The sequence below is a fragment of the Podarcis raffonei genome, chromosome 3 (assembly GCF_027172205.1).
Source record: "Podarcis raffonei isolate rPodRaf1 chromosome 3, rPodRaf1.pri, whole genome shotgun sequence".
In the NCBI taxonomy this organism is placed as follows: Eukaryota; Metazoa; Chordata; class Lepidosauria; order Squamata; family Lacertidae; genus Podarcis; species Podarcis raffonei.
In genome coordinates this window covers 122,815,971-122,838,221 of record NC_070604.1, presented here as the reverse complement: position 1 = coordinate 122,838,221, position 22,251 = coordinate 122,815,971, and the positions used below count along the sequence as shown (strand labels likewise).

The following is a 22,251-nucleotide window of genomic DNA, read 5'->3' as shown; positions in this document are numbered from 1 at the left end:
CTCAGGGCTGATTTCCTTCAGAGTGGATCGGTTTGATCTTCTTGCAGTCCATGGGAGACTCAAGAGTCTCCTCCAGCCCCACAATTCAAAAGCATCCATTCTTTGGCGATCAGCCTTCTTGATGGTCCAGCTCTCACTTCCATACATCACTACTGAGAAAACCATAGCTTGAACTATACGGACCTTTGTTGGCAAGGTGATGTCTCTGCTTTTTAAGATGCTGTCTAGGTTTGTCATTGCTTTTCTCCCAAGAAGCAGGCTCTTTTAATTTCGTGACTGCTGTCCCCATCTGCAGTGATCATGGAGCCCAAGAAAGTAAAATCTCTCACTACCACCATTTCTTCCCCTTCTATTGAAGTGTCCTCCATGGAGCTCTCACACAGAGGAATCCACTTCCTCACCAGCCACCAAGCTGATACCTGCTGAGCTTTTAGGAAGGGGAACGTGAAAACTAGGGACCACCCTCCATGTCATCTGGGGGTGCATGGCTGGGAATGGCCGAAAAGCCCTCTCCCAGAGAGCAGGGTTCATGCCTGAAGCAGGATTTCAATTAATCTCCATCTGGCCTGTCCCAAACCACATGTTAAATTATGTTAAAAGGGCTTATTCCTTATATTTCCTGGGGGATTATCTGCATCTGTGTCTAATGGAATCGGCCAGCTCAGCAAAGAGCTTGTGGGGCATCTCCAGTCCCATGGCTATTTTGAAACCTAGAGACATAGCCTTACTGGGAGAAAAGCCTCCTCACATGGAGGGCACACAGGAATTTTTTTTTGGGGGGGGACCCACATTCAGGATCTCTGGTGCATCATGACCATATAGTTCGCCCTTGTAGATTGCAACAGCTGGGACTGTTTAGCTCTGAAACTCCCTTTCTAAATTGTACCAATGGTATGTGGTTCTCAGCACTGGGAATTGCATAGGTTAGAGGTCACCAGTGTCCTTATCATAGCATCACAGAGTCATAGAATTGGAAGGGACCCCAAGTCATCTAGTCCAAGGCAGGAATCCCAGTTGAAGAATCCCAAACTGGTGACCATCCTACCTCTGCTTAAAAGCCTCCACAAAGGAGAGTCCACCACTTTCCAAGGAAGTCTGTTCCACCACCAAACAGCTCTTACCGTCTTCCTAACGTTTTGTAGGAATCTATTGCTTGCTTGCTCCATCTTCCATATAAGAGCCCTTGAGATATTTTGGCTACCATATCTCCTCTTAGTCTTGCAGTTCCCGTATCCTTGTCTTGTTAACATGCTTCTTAAATTATGGCGCCCACAGTATTCCAGGTGTGGCCTGACCAAGGCAGAATAGAGTGGGACTATGGCTTCCCTTGATCTGGACACTAGACTTCTGTGGCTGCAGCCTAGACAAGCATCCATTCACTCTTCTTCTTCTTCTTCTTCTTCTTCTTCTTCTTCTTCTTCTTCTTCTTCTTCTTCTTCTCACTTGTAGCTGAGTAAGATTGTCTTCCATGAACACGGTCTTAACAGTGAGTCCATAAGTGACTGTGGAGGCCAGTTCTGGATCCACACATCCTTCCACAGTGGGGACATTGGTTTCCGGGCGGGAGTTGATCATGGTGAGGGTTTGCCAAGCGTGCCTTCCTCTTAGCACATTTCTCTCTTTCATCCTGACTTTGAGCATCTTCAAAGCCCAGTACACCTTTTGGTAAAGGCTGTTCTCCAATTAGGGTGCTCACAGGCCAGTGTTTCCCAGTTGTCGGGGTTTATACTACATTTTTTAAGATTTGAGAGGGTGTTTAAACCTCTTTTGTTGACCACCAGCATTCTGCTTTCCATTTTTAAGTTCAGAATAGAGTAGCTGCTTTGGAAGATGATCATCAGGCATCCAAACAACATGACCAGTCCAACGAAGTTGATTGACTCATGTTAAGCTTGTGGTACACCAAGACCTCTAGATCCTTTTCACATGTACCACTGGTAAGCCAGGTGTCCCACATCTTATGTTTCTGCAGCTGGTCAGACAGGCGTCTCTCTCAACCTGCCCTGGAGATGCCATCAGAAATAAAACTAGAGACCTTTGCATGCAGGGCAGAAGGTCTACCCTTGAGTTAGAGAGTCCTTCCCCAAAGTGCATAGGTCAGCCATTCCTGCAAGGACGGGGTGTGCCCACGTGTGACGAAAATAGGGACAGTGTCCCTGGGGAGTGCAAAAGCACCATGCATACAGTCATGTTACGTTTGCTTCAGGTTGAACATTTTCAGGTTGCGTCCCGCGGTGACCTGGAAGTACCAGAAAGGGTTACTTCAGGGTTTTGCCTCTCGTGCATGTGCAGATGTGCAAAATGATGTCACGCACATGCACAGGAGCGGCAAATTGCGACCCGCAGACACGGGTTGTGTTCTTCTCATGTTGCGAATGGGCCTCCGGAACGGATCCTGTTCGCAACCAGAGGTACCACTGTACTCACTTCTCTCCCAATTGGAGGCCATGTTAACTCAGCTGGAGGAGAATTTGTATTTTGCTTGCCAGCACATTGAAGGCACATCAGGAAACAAACAGAAAGCCAATGCAATTGATGCAGGATACGTGTAATGTAGTAAGCAAAGCTCACTCGAGAAAGCAATCTCCAGAAAGCAATGAAGAGTGCATGGCGTTAATCTAAGCGAGAGGCAATTCAGGCATGTATCCCGGCAGTCAGATCAGCTGCAAATGAGAGCAATTATTGAAATCTCTTGATTTGTGGAGGGGGGGGGATGGGGAAAGACAGACGGTGGAGCCGATGATTAAATGGGCTGCCTCTTGCTCGGGCAAGACATCTGTAGGAATTTCAAGGCCCAGCAAAATAATCCCGGTCTGTTCAGCAGAACCGTCAGGGATAGGGTTTGCACAACTCTTGACTTGCCCACGATGGAGAACCTGCGGCAAATTGATCCTAGATCATCCCACTTGGTGTCAATGTCAATGACTGTATTATCAGGAACAAATAATTAGGGGATTGAGTTGCTGTGATTCAGGGAAGTGAAAGTTAAGCAGCAGAAATGTTTTTCCCTGGGGCTCTTCGAAGGAAATGAATCTAGCCTGAGGCTGGCACAGGCTCCCTCTTGAGGTCCTCTAAGGTAGCTTCCTGATGACTGGTTTATTGAACTCTCATAGCATTGTAGAGCTGGAGGGAACCCAAGGGTCATCTAAACCAACCCTCTGCAATGCATTCATCCTGGTTTGTTTGCAGGGGGGTCAGACCAGGGCTTTTTCCCCAGCTGGAACTTGCCAGAAATCAGTTCTGGCACCTCTCAGATGGGCGCCGTTGCCATTCCAAGAGAATTAGGGAGGTGTTCATGGTGAGTCCAGATGCCTCTTTTTCTAGAAAAATAGCTGCTTTCCAGTGAACTTCCCTTCCTATCTCTTTATGGTGCAAAGTCTTTTTTTTTTGTCAAATCTTTTTTATTAAGTTTTACGTAGCAGATTTACATTCAAACATTAAACATCAACATCGACATTAAGGATTGTCTGAATCCTTCAACTCCCTTCCACCCTTCCATAGTTACCACTATCAATCTTTTTCCAACTGCTTCTCTTATTTTTCTTAAATAATCCATTTTTGCCATGGTTTTTAGTACATTACAAGCGTTACTCACATCCTGCCCAAGTTTTTAATTGTTTACAGTGTTCTCTTAAATACATTATAATTTCCCTCTTAAAGTTCTTCTCTGCCTGGTTCCTGGTTTTCCAGTCCATTTCGCCATTTCGCCATCATCAACCATTCATCTCTGGTCTCTGGTCTTTTTTCCATCTCTGGGCCAGTAGTATCCGCACTACTGTCAATTATGTACATAAATAATCGTTTCTGCTCCCTTTATGGTGGAAAGTCTAATCTTTTGGAGAGACGAGTTTGTTGCACGAGACCTTCAAATCCATTTTGATTCTGCATCCTGGAATTTGCTTGAAATTCACTCGGAAATCATGAAAGCCCAGAAGTACCTCCTAATCTTTTATACCCTGCAAACCAGGAGGAACGCCTTTTTATATTTGTCGTGCTACCCTGCTGAGCCACCGATGTTCTACCATCATCACCACATTTCTCTCTCTCTCTCTCTCTCTCTCTCTCTCTCTCTCTCTCGTCATATTATCCTCTTAAGGCTTTAGTACCATCTGTAATTATGCCTTGCAACTCCAGGGCAAGTTGAAAGCTGATTTTACTGCCCAGTTTTCATTTTCATTGCTGCGGAGATCAGTCAACGAGGAAATTTCCCATCATCCACTGGGGAAGCTCCAAGAGGGTCAGTAGACAGGCCAAAACCTTTGGGGGCTCAGCAAGCATCTTTGGAGCCCTCAAGTGGGAACCAGTTGCATTTGGGGGGACCAGCGAAGATGGCTGCCGAGAGGAGGATCATGGGTAATTCTTTGGTCACAGATGACGAGGGCAATGCTGACAGTGGGGGCCTCTTAACTTTCACTTGTCTTAGGAAGATCTCTGTTTTGGAGCCCATTTCTGTCTTTGTGAAGAGGTCTGCTTGTCCAAATTAGAGGAGAAGGGAACAAACGATTTCACTTGGCGTAAATCTGGCAAGGGATGCCCGAATGCCAATGTGTGGGAATGGTCAGGGACGCAGGACAGGATATATTGTCTGATTATAGCCTTTCCAGCTTGTGTTAACAAGTTCACAATTTAGCAGAGTAACATCCCCCTTTTAAAACTTGCAGCGGATGCGTTTGCTCAGGCTCGCTAAAGCCTCTATAATAACTGTTCTGGTATTTCCCCCTTATTCCCTCATAAAAGATAAGACACAACACAGTCTTCTATAAAAGTATAAAAAGAGTTTACTCACTCACATTCTGTTCACAGATGAATTCCAGAAGGCAGACTTAGCTTAGAAAAGCAATATACACCTGGAAACTATCTCATAAGGAGACAGTCCCTTTGTCCTCTCTTGGCTGGAGCCAAGAGAGCATCTTTGGCTAAGCAGATGTTGCTTCTTCGATGCATGTAGTCACAGAGAGAGAGATGGCTGCCCTGTGCTCTTGTTGTTACCTGCACAGGTGAGGCCACGCCCACCTCTAGTCACGTGCAGAGGAAGTCTGTCCCAGCCCAGAAGGAAACAGGAAGTTGACCTGCTGGCTGGACAAACATTCCTCCCCATGTGTAAACATGTTCACTCTAGGAATGTTGTACTTGACTGCTCTTGTGTTTCACATCCCACACAATGGCCCACAAAACTTCCCAGCATGTGCTCATTGAGGTAACATTCGGTTACTCCTTTCCTGCCAGAGATACCAGAGTAACCATTCTCAGAGCGTGGTGAGGATGCAGGCTGTTCTTACTTTATCTGTAAGCTACCTTGGTCCCTGTCAGCTGAAAAGGCGGGGCATAGATTCATCACCATCATCATCATCACAATGAATTTCTCCCTCGTTCTCTTGGAATGGCAATGGTACCCCATCTGAGAGGTGCCAGAACTTAGTTCCGGCAAGGTCCAGCTGAAAAAAAGGGGAATTTGTCCAGCCCTCTTTTAAACCCATCCCGGTTGGCAGCCATCACTCCCTCTTGTGGCAGGGAGTTCCACAGTTGAACTCCATGCGCTGCACAGAAGAACTCCCTTTTGCCTGCCTCGAATCTTCCAACGCTCAGCTTCCCTGGATGCCCCAAAGTTCTAACGTGACGAGAGACGGAGAAACACTTTTCTTCCTCCACTTTCTCCACGCCATGCATAATTCAGGACTCCGTGCATAAATATGTCAAGAGTCTCTGCCAAGAAAACTTGAATTCTGCGCCGTTTATGCATTATTTATCAAAATGGCACCCGCCGGCTTGTTTCTCGCACACGTGCCGAGGGAATAGAGGTGGGAAGTGTCCCACTTTTGCAAGAGATAGTCCTCTACTTGAAAGAATTGCCCGCTACGAGTCTCGGGGAAAGGTACACAGGGGCCTTGGACTGGCCAGGGAACAGGGAGCAGCAGGGTGGACCAGCACAGACCTCTGAGGCCAGAGTTCTGGCTACAGTCACTTGTTCCCCAGATGGTGGGATCATGTTGTTTAGTTGTTTAGTCATGTCTGACTCTTTGTGACCCCCTGGACCAGAGCACGCCAGGCCCTCCTGTCTTCCACTGCCTCCCGCAGTTTGGTCAAACTCATGCTGGTAGCTTCGAGAACACTGTCCCACCATCTCGTCCTCTGTCGTCCCCTTCTCCTTGTGCCCTCCATCTTGCCGAACATCAGGGTCTTTTCCAGGGAGCCCATCTCATTTTTGACCACATCCAACTTATCCAGGTTCATGATTCTTACATTCCAGGTTCCTATGCAATATTTTTCTTTACAGCATTGGACTTTCCTTTCGCTTCCAGGCATATCCGCAACTGAGCGTCCTTTCTGCTTTGGACCAGCCACTTCATCAGCTCTGAATCTACTTGTACTTGTCCTCCGCTCTTCCTCAGTAGCATGTTGGATGCCTTCCGACCTGAGGGGCTCATCTTCCAGCGTCATAACTTTTATATGCCTGTTGTCTTTGTCCATGGAGTTTTCTTGGCAGGGAAACTGGAGTGGCTTGCCGGTTCCTCCTCCAGGTGGATCACATTTGGTCAAAACTCTCCACTATGACCTGTTCATCTTGGGTAGCCCTGCTCGGCATAGTTCATAGCGCCTTGGAGTTATTCAAGCCCCTTCATCACGGCAATGCAGTAATCCATGAAGGGGGGTGGGATCATAGAATTGTAAAATTGGGAGAGATCCCCAAAGGCCATCTAGTTCAACCTCCTTGCAATTCAGGAATGACAGCTAAAGAATAATCCCTACAAGATATAATAATAATAATAATAATAATAATAATAATAATAGTAATAGTAATAGTAGAGTGGTACCTCCGGTTGCGAAGGGGATCCGTTCTGGAGGTCTGGCCAGATCCCGAGGTTTTCGCAACTGGAGAGACCGCTTCTGCGCATGTGTGCATGGCAAAAACCCGAAAGTATACTTCCGGGTTTGCCGCTTACGTATCCTGAAATTTACGTAAGCGGAGGGATATGTAAGCGGAGGTACGACTGTAATAATAATAATAATAATAATAATAATAATAATAATAATAAATAAATAAATAATAATAATCTATTATTTATACCCCGCCCATCTGGCTGGGTTTCCCCAGCCACTCTGGGCGGCTTCCAACAGAATATTAAAATACAGTGGTCTGTTAAACATTAAAATCTTCCCTAAACAGGGCTGCCTCCAGATGTCTTCTAAAAGTCTGGTAGTTGTTGTTCTCTTTGACATCTGGTGGGAGGGCGTTCCACAGGGAGGGCGCCACTACCGAGAAGGCCCTCTGCCTGGTTCCCCATAAATTGCCTTCTTGAAGTGAGGGAACCGCCAGAAGGACCTCGGCGCTGGACCTCAGTGTCCAGGCAGAACGATGGGGGTGGAGACGCTCCTTCAGGTATACTGGACCGAGGCCGTTTAGGTTGGCCAACCAAGCTCTGTTTAGAAACCTCCACTGACAGCGAATCCACCACCTTCTGAGGGAGTCCGTTCCATGGACAGCTCTGACCACCAGAAAGTCCTTGCTAATGTTTAGCCGGAATCTCATTTCTTGCAACTAGAAGCCAGTGGTTCGTGTCCCACCCTCTGGAGTAGCAGAAAGCAAGCTTGTTCCCTCTTCATTGTGGACAGCCTTTCAGATGTTTGAAGATGGCTGTCATATTTCCTCTCAGTATCCTTCAGGCTAAACTATTGCAGATATTAATATTGCACAGTCTGAAGTGACTGGATGCATAAAAACCGAGTCCTTTTGGAATGAAGCATTGTCCGGACCCATTAGAAATTTTTCAAAATTCTACCTGCAGAACTTTCTTGGGAAACAGAACAAAAACATCAAAGATACACACAGATTATCCATGCAATGTATTTTTAATCTTTGTTGGAAGCCGCCCAGAGTGACTGGGGAAACCCAGCCAGATGGGTGGGGTACAAATAAAATATTGTTATTATTATTATTGTTGTTGTTGTTGTTTAGTCGTTTAGTCGTGTCCGCCTCTCCGTGACCCCCTGGACCAGAGCACGCCAGGCCCTCCTGTCTTCCACTGCCTCCCGCAGTTTGGTCAAACTCATGCTGGTTGCTTTGAGAGCACTGTCCCACCATCTCGTCCTCCGTCGTCCCTTTCTCCTTGCGCCCTCCATCTTTCCCAACATCAGGGTCTTTTCCAGGGAGTCTTCTCTTCTCCTGAGGTGGCAAAAGTATTGGAGCCTCATCTTCAGGATCTGTCCTTCCAGTGAGCACTCAGGGCTGATTTCCTTCAGAATGGATCGGTTTGATCTTCTTGCAGTCCATGGGACTCTCAAGAGTCTCCTCCAGCACCATAATTCAAAAGCATCAATTCTTCGGCAATCAGCCTTCTTGATGGTCCAGCTCTCACTTCCATACATCACTACATCATTTTTTTAAGGGGATGTAAATAATATTTTTAATATCTCCTTTATCTGCTCTCTTAAATGCGGGACCTGCCAGCTTTATTGGATAATGATGCTTGTGAGTTTCCTTTGCTTTTCTAGAGTTTGTGGCTAATTCCCTCCTCATGTTCCTATGTAAATAAGTCAATGGGTTTTTGTGTGCAAATAACAGAAAAGGGCTGCTCAGATATACTTATTGGTCCAAGAAATGGGTGCAAGATGATTTGAGATGATCCCGAGAAATATGCCCCTCCTGTGGATGGTTGTGCTTGACTTGGATGGGTTTGAAGAACTGGCCTGACATACAGTTCAGTCTTGGGCAATAATAATAATTCTTGATATGGTCTTGGGCAATAATTTTTTTTGCTGCCTCAGTTCTCCATCTGTTATAATACTTCTTAGTATTACTCTTAAAATGCTTCTTAAGATTGCTGAGAAGGTAGTTGAAAAAACACACACCATATTTTTAATTTAAATTAAATTTACAATGATGTGTCTGGATAGCACAGTTGGCTAGAGCATGGTGCAGATCTGATCACCGTATGGGACAACTGCATATTCCTGCATTGCAGGGGGTTGGACTAGATGATCCTCGGGATCCTGATTCTATGATTCTCTGTAAACTTGGGACCTGTTTACCTGCGAGGTCATTTAACCCTACGTGCACCAACACAACCTCTTCAATGGGGAACCTCTTCGGTCGGTCCCATTCCACATTTGCAAGAACTCAATTGTTCGGTGTGGCAGCACCTGCAACTCTGGGAGATTGCCCAGAGTAGTTGAGCTTTCTGTAGAGAGGATTGCCAAAAATCACTCACCCGCATGCCCTGCGCTGCTGCTCGCATGCGTCGCGATAGCTGCTTGTCATCTGTCCCATCGCAGGCACACGCCGCCAATCACCCGCCCAATTAACGCCCAATTAACCCGCCCAATCAACACCACCCCTTGTCGCAGTCACCAATAACATGCCCAAAAGCCGCTGACAATCTCTGGGTCACAGCAACAGCCAATCAAACGTCACCCCTATGCACTATCTGTGTATAGGACAACCCCAAATTTTTTAGCTTATTTTTAAATTAAAAACTGTCGTCTAATACATGGGAAAGTACGGTAATTGTTGTTGGTTTTTCTTGACATCCGCCTGTCTCGGGAGACAAGGAAGACAAGGGAAGAGTGTGCCTTTGTGGGCGGAGTTGAACTGCTGGGAGGTTGCAGCACCAGTTGTGGCTGCAGAGAGTGATGCAGGAGAGACATGTTTCGTTGCAGCCAGGGCAGAGGAAGGCTTCTGGCTGGACTGCTGAAGATGCGCCATGGCATTTCTTCTCTCTGCGCTCCTGCAATTTTTTCTTAGTGATCATTTTATGGCTTTATCTTTTTTGTAAACCGCCTCAAGGTTTGGTTGTCTACGTGGGGCTACCTTTGAAGGTGACCCGGAAACTGCAATTAATCCAGAATGCGGCAGCTAGACTGGTGACTGGGAGTGGCCGCCGGGACCACATAACACCGGTTCTGAGAGATCTGCATTGGCTCCCAGTACGTTTCAGAGCACAATTCAAAGTGTTGGTGCTGACCTTTAAAGTCCTAAACGGCCTCGGTCCTGTATACCTGAAGGAGCGTCTCCACCCCCATCGTTCAGCCCGGACACTGAGATCCAGCGCCGAGGGCCTTCTGGCGGTTCCCTCATTGCGAGAAGTGAGGCTACAGGGAACTAGACAGAGGGCCTTCTCGGTAGTGGCGCCCGCCCTGTGGAACACCCTCCCATTAGATGTCAAAGAGATAAATAATTACCTGTCATTCAGAAGACATCTTAAGGCAGCCCTGTTCAGGGAAGTTTTTAATATGTAACGCTGTACTGTTTTTAACACTGATTGGGAGCCGCCCAGAGTGGCTGGGGAAACTCAGCCAGATGGGCGGGGTATAAATAATAAATTATTATTATTATTATTATTATTATTATTATTATTATTGTTGTTGTTGTTGTTGTTGTTTTTCTCCTCCTACAGCCAGTGGTCTATGAAATAAAACAAGCCCATAAATGGTGGCAGTATCCTCTGGCTGGTTTGGGAGTAAGAATGCCTCCTTCTATATAAACCACTCTCCTGTGCCAGAAGGTCTTCTGAGTTGATGCTCTTTGATTACCGGACAGAGATTCGCCAGCTGTGAAGAATTGTGGCTGTGTTTTCCTTTTGATGTGCCACTGGGCTGTACCAAAGAGATTGCCACAGTTCCAAATGTGCTGCGTTGATCTCAAAGTTTTCTCATCCCCTCCCCCAGCTCATTATCCGAGTCCACAACTCAACTTAAGTTCAAGCCCGGTTTGTCATGGGTTAACTGCCAGCGAGCTCTTCCCACTAGCCCTCTCTTCCCCATTACAAAGGGCCAGGGCCGGATTGAGGTTTGATGAGGCCCTAAGCTCCTGAAGGTAATGGGGCCCTTTATATGTCCAGCTGTCCTTTGTCAACAACAAATTGTCCCTGTTTTTTGTGTTGAATAGATGCTATCTGGTCATTGATGGACCTCATAGGTATCTCAAGCCATTTGCACATCTTGCCCTGCAACCAGTCCATGCAGAATGTGGGCACCCTATATATAGAAAGGAGCAAACCAGTGATATTTGAGGGAGCGGCTGGCAGGCAGGGCCCATGACTTACATCTTAGGAGCCTACACAACACAAAACAGGTTTTATTTTATTTGTTTTTAATCTTATATTTTGGAAATATACATCCAATTTTTCCCCCTTTAGATTTTTTGGGGGCCCCCACATAAATCCAGGACTGCAAAGGGCCAGCAATGGGGAGCAACCTAACTGTCTAGTTTGTCTTGAAGGCCTGGCTTCTCCTGCCCAGTAACAACCCAGTAACCCAGCCCAGTAACAACCGTGGCTGCTGAGACTCATGGATATTGTCATTTCCTGTATCCGATTTAACTAGGGATGGAAGGACCTGTCAATTCATGATCGCTCACTTTCTCATTCCCCCCTAGTCTTAAACACAGTCCTCTGCATCTGGTGGCGATTTGTGATTACCAATGAAAATTTGTCAGGATTTCAGTGCAAATCTGTCCTGATAAAGACAGATTTATATGCAGCCTTACCATTTTTTGCAAGCCATTTCCCCTATTTTTTTTGGGTACGTTATTTGCACTAATACCTTCATTCTTATGCACATGCTCCTGTAATATTTGCATTTATGCAAGCATTGCTTGGTTGGAGCACTGCATTGCAAAATTCAGATAAGTGTGAATATTGAAGGACGTCTGATTCTCAATCTGCATATTGCCTTGGAAAGTGTGGATTGGGTAGAGCTGGTTTTGAGCATGTTCTGCATTGGATTTCTCCCCCAATCCTAGATTTGACTGGCTGAAATTTCTGTCTCGTTTGGCTGTTGGACTTCTGCACCAACACAGAGTGTGTGCAGTGACTAGGGCAAAGAAATAAATATCTTTGCTTAGTTTTATTTCAAATACTTAACAGTCAAACACTGTAAGCCATCACTCATCACCAGCAGCATACAAAACATTTGACTAACTTAAATACAGTTTTCAAATAAGCAATTACCCTATCACATCCCTTCATTCAGTGCAGAAAGTAAGGTAAAGGTAAAGGGACCCCTGACCGTAAGGTCCAGTCATAGCCGACTCTGGGGTTGTGGCGCTCATCTCGCTTTACTGGCCGAGGGAGCTGGCGTACAGCTTCCGGGTCATGTGGCCAGCATGACTAAGCCGCTTCTGGTGAACCAGAGCAGCGCACGGAAACGCCACCTTCCCGCTGGAGTGGTACCTATTTATCTACTTGCACTCTGACGTGCTTTTGAACTGCTAGGTTGGCAGGAGCAGGGACTGAGCAACAGGAGCTCACCCCTTCGCAGGGATTTGAACCACTGACCTTCTGATCGGCAAGTCCTAGGCTCTGTGGTTTAACCCACAGCGCCACCCGCGTTCCCTGCAGAAAATAAACTCCCCCTTTAATTAGTCACATTGTCAAGAGACCACAGGTGTGCTGCCAAGCCTCTGAGTAGCACCATTGACCATCTCAAGATAAAGAAAAACCCAACACAAGCAGGCTTCCAATTTGAAATGGGGGGGGGGGACAGAAGCTGTGACCCCACCCCAAATGGCAGTAGCCTGTCATGCAAGCCCCCTGGAAAACCTGGCCTTTAAAGCCTTTGTCCGAAACTGGAACAAGAGTTTTTGCTTTCCAGTTCCGTACATCCCAGCTGGCAAATCAACCACGCTTTGTGAGGGAGAACCAGAAGGTGAAATATCAAGAGGTTTGCCTCCTTCCCTGCAATGGGTGCTGAAATCAGCAGAGGGGGCTCTTTTTGTAGTTCCTCCATCCTCAGAGGCTCAGGGGTGGTTCTGGTCCAGCAGGATATGGTCTTCTCAGTGGTGGCCCCTAAGCTATGGCACCTTCGTTGTATGGCTTCTAAAGGTTGCAGAAGAAACACCTCTTAACTCTTGACACTGGAGGATTATGTTCTTAGGACCCACCTTGTTTTTAAGGTCGAAAGTTGTTTCAGCCGTTGAAAACGGTTGGAGGATGGATGGCTGCCAACAGATTGAGGTTGAATCCTGACAAGGCAGAAGTACTATTTTTGGGGGGACAGGGGGGCGGGTGGGTGTGGAGGACTCCCTGGTCCTGAATGGGGTAACTGTGGCCCTGAAGGACCAGGTGTGCAGCCTGGGAGTCATTCTGGACTCACAGCTGTCCATGGAGGCGCAGGTCAATTCTGTGTCCAGGGCAGCTGTCTCCCAGCTCCATCTGGTACGCAGGATGAGACCCTACCTGCCTGCGGACTGTCTCGCCAGAGTGGTGCATGCTCTAGTTATCTCCCATTTGGACTACTGCCATGTGCTCTATGTGGGGCTACCTTTGAAGGTGACCCAGAAACTACAACTAATCCAGAATGTGGCAGCTAGACTGGTTACTAGGAGTGGCCACGAAGACCATATAACACCAGTCCTGAAAGACCTACATTGGGTCCCAGTACGATTCCAAGCACCATTCAAAATGTTGGTGCTGACCTTGAAAGCCCTAAACGGCCTCGGCCCAGTATACCTGAAGGAGCATATCCATCCCAATTGTTCAGCCAGGATACTGAAGTCCAGCGCCAAGGGTAAGGTTACCAGATTTTTTTCAATGAATCCAGGGACAGTTTTTAACTTCCTACTAAATAGATGGATTTTGTCAGGGGACTGATTAGTAAATCTGGGGAAACAGGGATGTCTGGTAACCTTAGCCAAGGGCCTTCTGGCGGTTCCCTCCCTGTGAGAAGTGAGCTTACAGGGAACCAGGCAGAGGGCCTTCTCGGTGGTGGCGCCCGCCCTGCGGAACACCCTCCCATCAGATGTCAAGGAAATAAACAACTATCTGACTTTTAGAAGACATCTGTTTAGGGAAGTTTTTAATGTTTAATGTTTTATTGTGCTTTTAATTCTGTTGGGAGTCGCCCAGATGGGCGGGATACATTGTTGTTGTTGTTGTTGTTGCTGTTGTTTATTTTTAATGTTGTTTTGTAATGTCAAAGAGATAAACAACTACCTGACATTTAGAAGACATCTGAAGGCAGCCCTGCTCAGGGAAGTTTTTAATGTGTGACATTTCAATGTATTTTTAATCTTTGTTGGAAGCCGCCCAGAGTGGCTGGGGAAACCCAGCCAGATGGGCGGGGTACAAATAAATTATTATTATTATTATTATTATTATTATTATTATTATTATTATTATTAATGCTGTAATCTGCCCTAGTGTCAGGCACTGGCTGGATGAAGAGGATTGGTGGAAGAGCCAACCCAGGGAAAGCACAGAGGGAGATAATTTGGATTCTGGATCTTAGCGGTGGGAATAGCGGTTTAGGTCCACACCCCAGAGGAGGGGAAGAGCTGAGAAGTGCTAGAAGCTGGGATCTTGGATGAGGAGAAAGAGGAGGAAACAGGCAGGTGGCCCAGCGCAAGGCAGAGACAGGAATCTGACCTGGCAGCTCCACCACAGAGCCACCCTGACAGCTTCTCTTCTGACAGCCGGCAAGCCCCCTCCAATCCCAGAACAAGGATAGCTGTCAAGCGTCCCTTATTTGGCGGGACAGTCCCTTATCCCAGCGCTATGTCCCGCTGCTGTCCCTTATTGATGATGTCCCTTAAATAAGCTACTGAAGGTAATGGGGCCCTTTCTATGTCCAGCTGTGCTTTGTCAACAACAAATTGTTGCTGTTTTTTGTGTGTTGAATATATGCTGTATGGTAATTTATGGACCTAATAGGTATCTAAAGCCATTTGCATTCAACAAAATATGTATTTTATCAAAGTAATTGTTGATCCCTTATTTTGGCTGCTGATCCCTTATTTTCGAGGCTGCTGGTCCCTTATTTTCAAATCTGTAAGTTGACAGCTATGAGAACAAGGCGTCTGAGGCATGTTGCAGAGCAGGGAGCCAGGCAGACACAGCGAGGGTCCTTTGGGAGTTGCGTAGACAGAGTGAAGTGCCGGACTCAGAGGGATAAGGAGAGGAGGGGGCTGCGGCGTTACAAGCCAGTCCGGGCAACCGCTTCATCTAGACAGGATCAACCCTGAGAAGTCTCCGTTCTGCTTCCTTAATGGAAAAAACACATGAATTAATTGTAAGTTAGCTGGTGGTTCCCTGTCTTTCCCTGATCTGTGAACGACCAGCTCTCCTTGTCAGCTCCCTGACAGTTGGACTTTAAGGTGAAGGGTACAGTGGATGCTCGGGTTGCGAACGCGATCTGTGCGGGATGCACGTTCGCAACCCGAAACGTTCGCAACACACACGGGATGCAATTTGACGCTTCTGCGCATGCGCGACTGCCGAAACCCGGAAGTAACCCGTTCTGGTACTTACGTGTTTCGGCGGTCCACAACCCGAAAAAACGCAACCTGAAGCAGACGCAACGTGAGGTATGACTGTACTTAAAAATAAATAACTAAATATGTGATTCTGCGGGGGAAGCACACCTCGGGCACTTTGCATAGCCACACCACACTCCGTGACTTTGTTCCCCTCCGATTCCCCCCTCCACCCTTCCAAGTTTCCGTTTGCCCTTCCCTTTCTCCTCCCCACACAGCCCTCCATGCCCCATACGGTCAGTCCTACGGCAAAGTCAACCCCCCATGTCCCTGACTCCTCCATTCCCCCCTTTGCCCCCTCGCTTTGCTTGAGGTGGGCGCTGCTCCTGCCTGCAGACTTGGTGGTGTGGCTCTGCTGCGTGCCCAGGCTGAAGGGATGGGGTGGCGGCAGCATTGGCGGCAACAACATCATCATGGCGATGGAGCCTTGTGGCTTCTCCAGGCTCTTGTACCAGAAGCAGGAGCACATGGACCGGAAGAGGAGGACCGTGGCCCAGACACACCACCACCGAGTTTGCAGGCCAGAGTGGCGCCCATCCCGACTCCCCTCCCGTCTCTCCGGCTGCCATTTTGGACGAGGAGGAGGAGGCAACTCCCAGCACGCCTGCCTGCCGAGCCCAGACGAGGAGGTGGGAGGCCCATCTCTCCACCTTCCTCCCCGCCAGCGACCGGTCCCCGTAACCCGCGAGGCGCTACTGACCGGGCTTGCCTCTGCTTTGTGTCTTTGTTCCGCAGGGTACGGCCACGCGGCCCCGAGCACCGATGGCGGGAAGGTCTTCTGCATGTTCTACGCCCTGCTGGGGATCCCGCTCACCCTGGTCATGTTCCAGAGCCTCGGGGAGAGGATTAACACGCTGGTGAGGTACCTCCTGCACCGCATCAAGAAGTGCCTTGGGATGAGGCGGCCGGAGGTCTCGATGGCCAACATGGTGACCATCGGCTTCTTCTCCTGCATTAGCACCCTCTGCATCGGGGCCGCCGCCTTCTCCTACTATGAAAACTGGACCTTCTTCCAGGCCTACTACTACTGCTTCATCACGCTCACCACCATCGGCTTCGGAGACTATGTGGCCCTGCAGAAGGAGCAGGCTCTGCAGACTCAGCCCCAGTACGTGGCCTTCAGCTTCATCTACATCCTCACCGGCCTGACCGTGATCGGCGCCTTCCTCAACCTGGTGGTGCTGCGCTTCATGACCATGAACGCCGAGGACGAGAAGAGGGACGCCGAGCACCGGGCGCTGCTCAGCCGCAACGGCCAAGCCAGCAGCGTCCACACCACGGACACCACGGCGTCCTCCACGGCCGCCGCGCTGGGGGGCGTGGGGGTGGGCGGCGGGGCCGGGGGGCGTGGGGGCTTCCGGAATGTCTATGCTGAGGTCTTGCACTTCCAGTCCATGTGCTCCTGCCTCTGGTACAAGAGCCGGGAGAAGCTGCAGTATTCCATCCCTATGATCATCCCCAGGGACCTCTCCACCTCGGACACCTGCATGGAACAGAGCCACTCGTCTCCGGGGCGGTACCCCGAGACGCCGCCCAACCGGTGCTTCTGCAACGCCCAGCGCTCGGCCATCAGTTCTGTCTCCACGGGCCTGCACAGCCTCTCCGCCTTGCAGGGACTCATGAAGCGGCGCAGCTCGGTCTGAAGGCTGGGGAGACCCTCTCCGGGACTGTCCTAAATGGCAGAGGAAGGGGAGGAGGAGAGCGGTGGGGGTGGGGTGGGGAGATAGGCAGGCAGAGACCCCAGGCTGGGAGGAATGGTGTCCACCGTAACCAAGAACTCATACAGGTGACAATCTAAAGGGAAGGGAAGAGTCAGCAGCTGGGCCGGGCGTCGTGGGCCTAGGAGGACAGAGTAAGAGATGGGTTGGCTCCCTGGGTCATGGGGAAAGCGAGTCATGGAGAGCTCAGAGGGGGCTCAGCTGCAGAAAAAGGGGGGTGAGATATGGAGGTCAAGCTGCTCCAGAGGCGCCAGCTGCTTCGAGCCCATTCTTCCCTGGAAGGGAGTCCTGCCAGGCGCTCTTCTGAATGCTCCCAGTTGCAGAAGCTCCGCAAAAATGTGAAACTTGAAAATCGGGGTACCCCCCATGGATGAAGTGGGGTGGGGCGGGGGCGGCGGCTCTCCTGGCTGAGTGTGATTTATACCTCTGTGTAGACTGATGGAAGGACACCACCCCTGGCCAATAAATGGGGGGAAATTAAGTTCTGGGTCACCCCGCTCCATTCATTTGATTCCCTTCATTTTAGGGGTGAGTTAGCTCCTTTCTCTCCTGTGGGGAGGGGTTTGTGCATCAGATACGGGGCAGGGAACTCTGACCCTAAGTGTGCAAATGTCTTCAGTTACGAATAGTGCGCGTTGGCTCTTGGGTGGCCAAAGCCGGCCACTGATGTGTTGCATCCCATTCATTCAGGGCGATCTCCACTTCAGGGGATGAGGCCGTACAAAGCAGCTCCTGGGTCGCGCACCTCTGGGCTTGTGTGCTTTCCGCAACGCGGATGAACCCACCCTTCCTTGCAGAGAAGACCTTTTATGCAAGAGTACATGAAGCCCGTGAAACACCCACGTCCTGCTCCACGGGGCTCAGAGCTGTGCCCCATATCTCCCCAGTCTTGACCCACCCCTCCCTCTTTTTGCCCTCAGACCCCACAGCTTCCTCTCAAATCCGTCTCTGTTTTGGAGGGTGGTTGCGTTGCTCTTTTCTTTAGGCACAGCGCAGGATCATGCCAGCAACGTCCTGACTTGTGGGGGCAGAACAAGCTCAAACCCATCACCCCTTCACCCAAGAGATTCCCACTTTTCTAGGAACAGCTGTTTTCCTGCAAAAATGCAGTAGCCATACAAAAGAGGGGTATTTAGCAGGCAAAAATGAGCCAGTGAGAAGTCCATTGACCCCACCAGCCAGTTGCTCCTGTTGGAAAACCAGCCACATCTCCGCCATTGATGTTGGCCAATGGTCTTGGAACGAACCCACAAAGCCACTGGGGGCATGTTAGAATGTTGTGGGGTCAGCCAGAGCAGTGGCCCCCTCCCACTGCCAACTCTCCCCAAGAGCTGCTGATCTGCCCATTTTGGTTTCTCATCTTTTCCAGTTCAGTTCTCCATGATTCCACACCAGTTTGTGATTTCTCTCTAAAAAAAGATTAAAGTTCATCGGCATTGGATTCAAATTGCGACTCTATGATACTATTTACCTGCCTTACGGAGTGACTTCTGTAGATTCAGGATGTCCCACTTAAAACAGGACAGTTGCGCAGGATGTGTCCCCCATCTTATATTACAGTCGTACCTTGGTTATCAAATGCCTTGGTACTCGTCCGTTTTGGCTCCTGAACGCCGCAAACCCAGAAATGAGTGTTCCGGTTTGCGAACGTTTTTCAGAAGCTGAACCTTCAACACTGTTTCCAGTTGAGTGCAGGAAGCTCCTGCAGCCAATCAGAAGCCGCGCCTTGGTTGTTGAACGTTTTCGGAAGTGGAACGGACTTCTGGAACGGATTCCGTTTGAGAACCAAGGTACCACTGTCGCTGTTTCAGATGGTGGAAGTTGTGGCAGTGGGCGAGGGATTGCAAAGGAGGAGGAGGGGTCCTGGCACTTCTCTTCCATCTCCAACGTCCTAGGTCAGTCCGGGAGAGGACGCCATCTTGCCACTCCCTTTGGGCAGCGCAATGTTTGGGGCTGGCCCTAGAGGCCGCTGTTCTTTCTGAGTGGTGGAGAACCCCTGTCCCCATTCTCTCCCTTACGGGGGCAAGTTCCACTGACCTCGCCCTCCGTCCGTGGCCTGCTCTGGAGCTAAGAGCATTAAACTTTCTCCAGAGCATCCGTTGCTTCTCCTTCTGCACATTTGCTGAACATCGGTGTGCAGAGCACTCTGTGTGTGGTGCAGCGGAGGGAATTGGGAGGAAAGTACAGAGAGAGAGAGAGAGAGAGAGAGAGAGAGAATCACAGTCCAGCTCTGCTTCCCAAGTAAAACAGGCTCACGCACCAGCGAGCAAATTAGGCTAAGACGGTCTTAGGCGAAAGCTTTTTATATTTCTGCCCATGTGACCCAGGCCGCGGCGGCAGAAGCAACCCGCAAAGCATCACGTAGGCAAAGGAGGAAATCGAGGCCGGCTGGGTTGCAGACGAACCCTCTGGGATGCCACCCTGTGCCCTGTGGCTGGTTCCAGAGCGGCAAAGCGTGGAGGGGGAAGATGGATGGGTCGATGGCGGAGGAGGAACGATCCCTGGGCTCTTTTCGGAAGGAGAAATGCATCTTTATGCATGCGTGTGTGCATGTGTGCAATTCACGGCCCCGCTCGATAAAAACCCCTTTTCTGATCCGTCCATTTCGGCAAAGCTGTACAGGCCTCTTAGGAGGCAGAATTAGGCCAGGAAGCATTAAACGAGCATATTGCTCTCGCCGCTGTCAATCATGCCCGTTCCACGTCGTTAAGCAATAGTGGCTTAACGGGGAGGGGGAGGGGAGGGGTGGCACGGAGCGAATGAGATCTTCCCTCACGCATTTCATTACCTGGGAGTAAGAAGGGAGGCGAGAAAGCAATATCTGCTGGCTGGCTTAAATGAGCCACAGTTTCTCAAGCGGAGGATCAATTGTCCCTGGAAACCCCGATCCAAAAGGAGCAAAGTCTGGGTTGCAGGATCCCAGGAAGTCAGGAAGCTGGTACTGAGACAAGCCAGGGTTCAGCCCAGCACAGGAACCCTCATGCTGCCTAGCAGTGGCTGCCCACGGTTCCGGGGGCGAGTTCCGGACAGGCACTCTGCCCATGCTCAGATGCACTTCCTTTGCAATTTGGATTCAGCGTTGGGAACACAGTGAAGCCCTGGCTCAGGACCTCAAAGATGGCATTTGCTGAAACTGAAACATGGTAGGGAGGTCTTGCGCGCCTCCTGTGTCCCTGGCCTTTGAACCCTGGCCAACACGCTGCTCTCCTGAGGATGCCGGTCTAGAGTTCCGATCATTCCCGGCCAGCCGCTCAGGATTATGGGAGCTGTAGTCATGTAGCATATCTGTGTTCTTCCCAGCATTCCTCATTAATTCCTTGCCTTTTTAAGGCAACATTTCACAACGGAGAACTGCATGCACCCGGCAACACATACCTGGGCGACTGTGAATCTACCTGCTGTGTGAACAACTCCCATGGAAGTCTCTTCCAGCTCCACAATTCAATGATTTTGCGGTTCTAATCCAGGCTTCCTCCACCTCGGCCCTCCAGATGTTTTGAGACTACAATTCCCATCATCCCTGACCACTGGTCCTGCTAGCTAGGGATCATGGGAGTTGTAGGCCAAAAACATCTGGAGGGCCGACGTTGAGGAAGCCTGTTCTAATCCCTCAGGAATGCCCCCTTCATGAGACCCTGAAAATATGGGTCCCCCCCAGGACGACAAAAAGGGCAGTTCCCACCCCCTCCATATGAACTATAATCTCCAGATCCCCATTTTTCATTCAAAAAATCAAGAATAAGTTTCTAGCCGTTGTAGAACCTGAGATAGGAGGCAAAACGTACAGGTGCTTTTCTAATTTTTTGGGGGGGTGTTAACTTGCTTTCTCTCTTTCCTTTGCCCCCATACCCTTGGAAAATCCCTGATCAATGCCTGGGAATATCTGTTTGTTTGCAGGAGGCAAGACGAGTTTTTTGTTCTGTCCCAGCAAGGCTCCCCTGATGGGCTTTCATCCATTTCATTTCATTTTTATATTTGTATACTGCTTTTAACTCACCCGAGTCACAAAGCGGCTTACCTACAATAAATAATACCATAGCAGAACACCGCAATCACAACATAAATCATGTAAAATAAATAACAAATCATCGGCAAAACAGCCTCCTTCGATAAAACACTGTTAACGAAACAGCTTAACAAATAGGCTAAACAGCACAACCACGAGAAAAGTCATATTATAAAATTATCCTGAATACCATCAGTTTGCTGCGATTCCTGCATCTCAGGGGGTTGGGCTGGATGACCTTTGAGGGTCCCTTGCAACCAATTTTATGGTTATACCAGTAACCCTGCAATATAGTGGACCTCAAATGTGTGTTGATCACTATGGTTCGCTTTGTGGGAATGTTCAGGGAGGCAGGAGAGGATATATTGTTTATTAATATCCTTCCTAACTTGCGCTAGCAAGTTCCTTTACTTAGCAGAGTTTTACATTCCCCTTTTCAAACGCACAGTGGGTAGCTGATTGCAGGCTCGTGTAAGCCTCTCACGATTAGGTTCCTGGTAAGTCACCTTATATCCCTCTTAAAAGAATAAACACGCCACAATCTTGTGTAAAGTAGTTTACTAACATTCTGTTCACAGTTGGATCCCTGAAGGCAGACTATAGTTACAAATATGTACATGTGGATGTACCCCATATGCGGATAATCCCAGTGTCCTCTGTTGGCTGGAAGCCAACAGAGCATTTCTATCCAAAAAGCTTATCCAACAATGGATGGCGTCAAAGAGAGGGTGTGCTGCGTGTCCTATCCTTTTGTGTTACCTGGACAGGTAAGGTCACACCCACATTCAGTCACATGCAAAGGAAGGATGTTCCAGCCAGGAGGAAACAGGAAGTATTCAACTGGCTGGACCAAACATCCCCCTGCATGTCCACTCTAGGCAAATGAGGAATGTTGTACTTGACTGCTCCTTATGTATCACACAGCCCCACACTCGAGGCAATGAGTCACACACATCTAAGCTGCACCGGGAGAAATGAGTCTCAATTTACAAGCCGTGATCCCTGCTTTGCACGGGGTTCGACTAGGTGAGCTTTGGGGGTCCCTTGCAACTCTGCAACTCTATGCTTCTAAGTCCTATTGAGCTCAACGGGACTTAGCATTGAGTTATGTGCAACATGAATGACAATTTGCAGTAGTTGGAGGTTCTCCATGTTCAGACAGCAGGACACACACACACACACACACACACACACACACACACACACAATAATGTGGGTGCAGCGAACCCCAGATTATTTCCATCCAAGCTCCTTATTCTTGACCCACTGCTTGTTTCCGG

General features: G+C 49.0%; 1 protein-coding gene across 1 annotated transcript in view; it reads left to right on the top strand.

Moving 5' to 3' along the window:
• The window catches only part of KCNK3 (potassium two pore domain channel subfamily K member 3), a 96,969-nt gene extending 79,646 nt beyond the window's left edge, over positions 1-17,323 (top strand). The window contains exon 2 of the mRNA XM_053383849.1: positions 15,983-17,323. Within this exon, the coding sequence (XP_053239824.1) occupies positions 15,983-16,890 (908 nt within the window). The 3' untranslated portion in view covers positions 16,891-17,323. The remainder of the gene's footprint in view (positions 1-15,982) is intronic.
• The last annotated feature ends 4,928 nt before the right edge of the window (positions 17,324-22,251 follow it).